Here is an 8,028-nt window from a genome sequence, read left to right on the forward strand (position 1 = left end):
TTAATAGAGTTTCAGATTACTTTTTTTTCTCTCACCAAGCTTTTTTATTGTTTGAATGAATGCAAAAGAGACATCATTTTAGGGTTGTTTTCCACAATTCTGTCCCTACCTAACTTCATTTGAGGGAGTTATTTTGACAGGTTTTATTTAAGTACTTTCAAGCTTAATATCCGTATCTCTAAGCAGGGCTTTTATTTTTATGCCATGCTATGTTTCAGCCTTAGCCATTCCCTGCATTACTACAAGGGTTTCATCCCAGAGCCAGCTGAAATTCTTGCAATGATCTCATCAATTTTTATGAGCTTCAGCTTTGTCTCCCAGTTTCCAGTGCTCAGGTAGGTGTGCTAATGTGTAAATCCCCACAAGAGCGATCAGCATCCTCACAGGGCCAGGGCATGGATGAGAGACATGGAACCCTTTCAAATTTATAGTTTACATTTTTCTTTGAACTGATAAGCTGGCGGGAAATCCAGTTGCAAACAGCTGAAAATGCCATTGGGTAGGTATTTTTTCTTTATATGTAAAGAAATTACATCCTTGACAGAATCCTGATGCTAGGAAAAACATTATGATAATGCAGGAGCCAAAATGATTTGCTTTAATACAGGTATTCTGTTCCTGTTTCTATAGTGTGTGTGCTTCAAGGATAATCAGTAGTGTAGTTTAATTTCACAAGACCTTGTAAGACACACTTTTTCTGTGAGATTAGCATCTCTATTTTCTGCATTACTATCCAAACTGGGATCCAGTAGAACTATATAAAAATTTGATTTTTCCAGTGTGAGGAAGACAGTGTTACTATTTTCTGTGGTATGGTTGCATAATACTGGGTGGGTTTTATTTGCACTGGGTTCATACTGATTGGGAACAGATTTCTCTCCCAAGGACTTAGTAGTAGTAAGTAAAAGCAGGAAGGATAAAACTAACTAGTAAAGGTATACCTGGAGCAAGGTCACCATATCTTAGTGATTGAAGGGCGAGGCAGATGAATGCAGAAATGCCCTTTTCTTTCAATGGACAGCAGTCATTAAATTTATGAGAGATCTGGGAAGAGAGCTCAGGAGGAACTGAGCAACAGCAGCATAAAACCAGTATGAATGCTGAGTCACTCAGCTTGGTTCTGTTGCTTTGTCATTGAGAAATGAGCTCTGCATCTTAGACATAACGCTTTGTTTCCAGAGACACCCTGACTATACACAATGGAAAAACAAAATACTATGTGAAAGGAATACTAAAAGCCTGACTCAGACCAACTGGAGCAAAAAGATTTGTTTGTCTTGCTGTGGTTGTGCTGATGTCTCTTTTTCTGGTGTGGGTGTTTGCTGGAATGTAATTTGGTTCCTTGAGGTTCTCAAGCTATTAGTTATAGCTGAAGTATTTCTCTGGGGAGCCAGATAATTCCATTTGGTGGCTGGATTTCAGAATTAGATGTCTTCTTCATCACTTTCTAATGTGCTGGATAAATCAGGTTTCCTGATACGTAAATGAACTAATTCTACCAGGCTGAGTTAGTTATAATGAGATAATGTAGAAAGAAAATACGTAGTGGTGGGCTGCCTTAACCTGTCTTTACCTATATTTAAGCTTGCAAGAGGATTTATCTCTTGCAGATTTGCAGCACCATTATAAAGCAAGCTATTTATTTAGTGTCTTTTGCCCCCTAATGATCTATTCCAAACCATTGTATTAAGTATATATATAAAAGTTATCGAGCTACTCCTGGCTGAAACGGTGGAGGTGAAGGTGCCTGGAAACATGAAGGAGCAGGATGGGATATCTGCTTGTATTATCCATTCTCAGGAAGGCAGTACAGAGCTGCTGCTGCAAACTCAAACAAATCACAAGTGTTACATTTGTTTCTCCCTCCCTTCTCCTCTTTTATCTTGGTCTTTTTTGATATTTTTATTGTCTAAAGGTATGTGTTAACCCAGCATGTCCAGAGAAGGTGTAGTACGCCAGAGTGACAGCATGAGTTTGCCTCTTCCTAAGTTTTATGTTTGCTGGGATTCTAGTTACAGAGTTACAGGCCTCCACACTAATAGTTCCTGGCTTACAATAAGAGTTGGATGCAGACACAATGAAAATCAATGTCTGAAATCCAAGTGGATTTCAGACCGTACTTAGGTTTCAGTGGCCACTCTGGTGCTCCTGTGTGCTATTGTCTACATCACAGAAAGCAGTGAAGAGAGGGGTGGAGGTACTTCCCCAAAAGGCCGGGATATGAGATTGGATGACTGGAGAAAAATCCAAGAAGCCTGAGAAGCCAGCCTCCTTTGGGGAAATGCTAAAAAGTGTAGAGCAACTTGCTGAAAGGTGGACTCCCTGAGAGGCAGATTCAGCTGAATAGTCAGCCCTGCTATTTCAGATATATATGAGAAATTGGTGGGACTGAGCAAGATATTTGATTTGGAAAATTGGGAAAGCAGGTATAAGGAATGACTGAGAAGGCTTGTACATAGTAAGAAATAGGAAACTGTAAAAATGTATACAACTTGTCTCACCGAGAGATGTACCAGATTCAGTTGGGTTTGGACACTGAACAAATAGTAATTCATCTACCTTTCTCCACTCTTCTGGAAGAGATGTCAGCAAGGACAATAAGTATCCTGTGCTGAGCATCAGAATTAGAGATATGAACTACACAAAAATTAAAGCTTTCCAGGTATATTTTGAGACTCTTTTAAAATGGAATACATATTTAACTAGAGAGAAATAAACCTGTTCTTAATTAAAACAGTTCTTTGAACTCTTTTCCGTAAATGAAGCTTCATCACATCAAAGCTTCTGCATGCTTTAGAATGTAGAAATCACTTAGTAACAGAATTGGGAAAAGTTGAGTTTGGGATCTCTGGCCCTCACTTTAAATGTTTTCTATACTCATAAAAGCTACAGATAGGCTCATTTCCCAGCTGTAAGCTGGCATTGCCCCATTAAAGTTATCTGTTTTCTGATAGCTGATTGTTTTCTAAGTGACTGAAACCAATGTATTTTGGTTTCTAGTGAATGTATGTCTCTTGTAAGCCAGAATATGCAGGAATGTGGTGATTATAATTATTTTAAAATATCATGCAGAGATAATTCCAGTAAGGTTGCTAAATTTGGCTGGCTTCAGCACCAGGCATCTGTGGTAACTCCCTGTGTTCATCATCTATGCATATATGCATAACACCTATTATCATGTTTACACTTAAAACCACATAAAGTTTTAGCCCAATATACCTATTTTAAAGCAGCTGTGCATTCAAAGTGATCCATTTCAAAGTCTCCATTTTCATTGCAAACCAGCATATTTTCTGCTTTGGATGTACATTGACTTTGGTAAGTATGACAGTACAAGTAAGCCTGACTTCATAGTATTTGATATAATTTACATGCAAATGTGGACTTTGCATTCTGGCAGTCATGTCTTTGTTCTCATTCTCAGTTCATTGGATTTCATCAACACACATTGTAGTCTTTTCCAAGGTCATTTTGGGAACAGGGGATTGCATTCCATTATCCAACTCGTTTTCACTATAGTTGGGGAGGGCCAAAGCAATCCTTTCTGGGAAAGCTTGCTGTTTGTGGAAACTGCAAGCATTCTTCTCCCTCCTTCTGCCAGCAGTGAATTTGGTCCTTTGAGTTTTATTATTAAGTACTGCAAGCTAATGTCTTAATTGCAGAAGTAGTTAAAGGCACCAGTAATGAGGTGTGCAATCACTAACACACAGGTTGCCAGAGTAATTTAAAGGCACTTCAGTTGGCTTCCAGTGCAAAATGATGGGCATTTGTGTTTACTTTCACGTAAACAAGAGTTTCCTTTTTTTATTCATAAGCAACACTATTCACTCAATAAATGTGAGAGGCCGAGGAAGACCCGGGAAGAAAGCAATGCTAGGATTGATCTTTTCAGTCTGTTTATTGCTAATTGGCAGGGCAATATGTACATACTCATGGTGCTGTTTTTGTGGAGGATTATCTTGTGTTGTCAGTTAGCATTTTCACAACTGTTTCATTTACACTGGCTCAAAAGTCAGGGACCTGACTAGAAAGCAGCTCACTTGTGAGCTTTCAGAACATGAGCCTGGAACAGAATTCTAGTTTTCTTCAAAACTGTGATTGTATGCTGAAAGAGAAAAATATTTGAACTGATAAAATGAAAAATTGTTATGGAAAATAAATATATTTTAATTAATTGCTGCAAAAAGGGTTTTTAATTTTAGCAGTACTGTTATCTCTGCTGGGTTGATTAAGTAGAGCAAGTTGTTTGCTGTTCTTCTTGTGTCAAAGATGGTTTAGTATTCTTTCAGTGTTGAACACAATAAACACTGTCTGCTGTAATTATTTAGGATTCTGAACCTGTTCTCTGCTATCTACTTGTTGCTGTCATTGAAAACAAAAATAAATTTAATATTCTTATACAAGCAGAGTGTGATAAACAACCTGGTTGCAGGGCTTTGGTTAGAATATTCAGTGTGCATGGCAGATGTGAAAACAAGGATGGTGCATGGCTCACTCTATTTCTTTCTTTTAGAAAGGGTCTTGATCAGTTTGCATTTTTAATTTGTGGGTTTTTTGTAATGCAAGCATGTAAAAAAATCTCCTAGATGCTGATTTCTCAAAGATAGTAAGTCTTTTCTTATCGTCTTTGACATGGACACTGGGCAAAGTTTAAAGGGGCAAAAACTAGGTGTTTTATGACGTGTTCTGAAATAGTTTCTAGGGGTTAATTCACCTGGATCATAATACTGAAGGGCAAGAGGACTGTATCTGAGCACTTCCTTAACTGAAATTACAAAATCCTGGTGATCAGTGAAGCTGACACACTTTAGTGATGCCACCAGAGTCACTACATTGTCATTTACACTTGTACATCAGCTTTTGTGAGTTCAGTACTTAGGTACTTTAAATGTTCTCAAGTTAACAAATAGCAGTTGAAATGAAAAGAAAATACTGAGGTTAGGTCACCTCTCATCTTGGTGATTTCACGATGCCTTGATTCAAAGTTAGGTTGAAACCTGGTCCATCTTCAGGTGGTTCAAAATCAGGGTGCTATAATGAGCTATCTAATATACAGTCTTCCAGTTTTGTTTTAAGTAAAGATCAAGGTGATTTTCTTTCTATCTATACCTGGGTACCCTATATTCCTCTTGAGGCTATGTTCTCACTCTTGCTCTTGTTTTGATTTCAAACTAAAATGTGTTCCCTCAGTAGGAGACTGGGATTACTCTTTTACTGTAAGCATCAAGTGAAAATCATTTTCCAGTCTTGTAATTATCCTCTTATGAAAAGCTTAATGAAACACTTTTCTGTTCTAGGTTGGCTGTGATCGCAGCAAAAACCTGGTGGATATTTGTGGAGAAAAACATTTCGAGGCTTTTGTCTGTGATGCACTGTTGGTGCCAATGCGCAGCGGTTCTTGTGACGCCTGCATCTCTATTGCTGTAATACACCATTTCTCCACAGTGGTAAGTCATCCCTCTCTGTGCTCCACTGCGCTGTTGTATTGCTGTGCAGAGCTGCTTAAACTACAAAGAAAGCAAAAGGGAGGAACAAAATGGGAAGAAATCGAAGGTTTGCATTCAGTGTAAGCAGTTGTCAGAGCACAGTTCAGCTGTTGTGGTACTGCTGCTTCTTAGACTTTTCTGTTCACATTCTCCCTCTGTCAGATGCCCTTGGTCCCCCTGGCGCTTTGGTGTAGATGTTTGTGTTTCATTTTTGCCTACTTAAAATTAATGACATTGGAGATTGGGGCTCTGCTTTGGGAGCCAAGAGCTATATTGCTTCCCATCTCAGATCCTTGGCTCTTGGGCAGATCTTGTAGTTTTGGTTTTTTCTTCTGTGCATTCATTGTCCATCTCCAAATGAAAGGGATGCTACTCAATAGTCTGCTATATCTCTGAGCTATGTAAAGTTCTCCTAGCAGAAACTGTGTGATAGTAACAAGCTTCTAGACCATGAAGCCATCTTAGGGGTCTCCATGAATCTCTCCATACCAGAAATGCAGTGAATGTTTCCAAATCCAGTATAAAAAAGTAGAAAGAAATCCGTTTTGGAGAAGGCTGACATAATTTTGGGTGGTCGGAGGACCTGCGTTTAAGCTGTAAATCTGACTCCTTCAGCTGCAAACTTAGGGTGTGCATCACCAGGTATGTTAGATTCGAATCTGGGATTTTAAAGACCAAACCACTTTCTTGAAGAGGTACATGTCATTTTCAGATGGACTGATATGTCTAAGAAATCCTGCTAAGCACAGAGCAAATGGAAAAAGAAAATAGAATCGTTTAGGTTGGAAAAGACTTTTAAGATCATCTAATCCAGCTGTCAACCCAGCACTGCCAAGTCCAGCACTAAACCATGTCCCTCAGTGCCACACCAACAAGTCTTTTAAATACTTCCAGGGATGGTGGCTCCACCACTGCCCTGGGCAGCCTGTTCCAATGCATGACAACCCTTTTGGTGAAGAAATTGTCTGTCAGTGAAGAACTGTTTTTAGAAAAATGTCTTTGCTTGCACAAAGTGATGGACTGTATTATAAATGAAAATAAATAGTGAAAAAAGCCCTTCCTTTTAATTTTTATTGAACTTCGGGGGTACAGCAAGGAGGAATTGCTGCCATTCCATTCTCCTGAGTTTTTATGTGCTAGCTTCACACTTCTGCTTTTTCTTTCCAGGAACGGAGACTAGCTACTATCTGTGAACTAGCCCGGCTTCTAAGACCTGGTGGAACTGCACTTATTTATGTCTGGGCAATGGAACAAGAATACAAAAGCCAGAAGTCTAAATACCTTAAGGAAAAAAGTGGTAGCAAAGCCAAAGAAAGGGAAATCAATACTGGCACAGCCCAGAGACCACTTACTGATCAAGTGGCTGGAAGCAGCAGCCAAGACTCAGGATGTTCTGACCACCTCATTAATGACTTGAAGGACGAAGGCTGTGATGCAAGGCCAGTAGGAGCAGACTCCAGACTGCCTGTTCACACAAACCGAACCTCGTTTCAGTCTCAAGATTTGCTGGTTCCCTGGCACCTGAAAGGTAGTACTAAAAAGAAAGAGGAAAACGTTGATACAGTGTTGGTTCCAGCTGGCTCCAAGGAATCACAAGAACTCAGTCCTGTTTTCCACCGCTACTACCATGTGTTCTGTGAAGGGGAACTGGAAGCAGCATGCAGATCCCTGGGTTGTGTGAGGGTTCAAAAGAGTTACTATGATCAGGGAAACTGGTGTGTGGTTCTAGAAAAATTGTAACCTGTGGTGTTTCCTCCACTATCTGTAGTGTTTTCTTTGTTTTTTACAGTGTGAAAGGTATTTTGAATGCAGGCTGCAGCCATTGCCTCTTAAAATAGCAGAATAAAGACTGTCTTTGAATTAACCACAAGGCACTGTGTGCGTATGTTAACAAAATCATGGCCGAACTCGGATACTTACATCTGCAGTGTATTTCACAGAATCACAGACTATTCTGAGTTGGAAGGGACCCACAAGGATCATCAAGTCCAACTCTTAAGTCAATGGCCCACACAGGGGATTGAACCCATGACCTTGGCATTATTACAACCAAGTTTTCACCAGCTGGGCTAATCTCAGTGTTTACTTCTCTGAATTACAGTGAAGAGGATTAAGTGGAAAAATACTGGCCATGCAAATGAGTATTGCCAATATTTAGCTTTTAAAGACAAAGGGCCTAGTTTTCCCTTCTCTTTCACCAGTTTATGGTGATTACTGGTCTCCCTGCAGCCCACAGCTAATTGCAATGGAGCTCTGGGTAGGTAGGAAAAGCAAAGCTGCTTGCTGTATAAAACTGTGGGCCAGGGAGGAGGGAATGAATGGAATGTGAACTAGTTTAGCTGAAGAGTCAAAATGTTGCCTCTAATTTGATCCTGCCTGTCTTAGTGTCCATGAGGGGTCACAGATCTCTTTCAGTTTAGAATTTACTCTCTTGATTGTAATAATAATGAATTTCTCAATGGGAACTGGAAAGTCGGTAGGGATACAACAACCATTTTTCTCTCCCTGACTCTCAAACACCCACAAGTCATGCTGTCGTTCC

General features: G+C 39.7%; 1 protein-coding gene across 3 annotated transcripts in view; it reads left to right on the plus strand.

Moving 5' to 3' along the window:
- The window catches only part of ALKBH8 (alkB homolog 8, tRNA methyltransferase), a 55,671-nt gene extending 48,326 nt beyond the window's left edge, over positions 1-7,345 (plus strand). For all 3 annotated transcript variants that reach the window (XM_071554897.1, XM_071554916.1, XM_071554907.1), the window contains exons 11-12: positions 5,298-5,447; positions 6,654-7,345. In XM_071554897.1, coding sequence (XP_071410998.1) covers positions 5,298-5,447; positions 6,654-7,226 — 723 coding nt within the window. In that variant the 3' untranslated portion in view covers positions 7,227-7,345. The remainder of the gene's footprint in view (positions 1-5,297; positions 5,448-6,653) is intronic.
- Positions 7,346-8,028: the final 683 nt, after the last annotated feature.

The sequence above is a fragment of the Pithys albifrons genome, chromosome 1, assembly GCF_047495875.1.
Source record: "Pithys albifrons albifrons isolate INPA30051 chromosome 1, PitAlb_v1, whole genome shotgun sequence".
Taxonomy (NCBI): domain Eukaryota; kingdom Metazoa; phylum Chordata; class Aves; order Passeriformes; family Thamnophilidae; genus Pithys; species Pithys albifrons.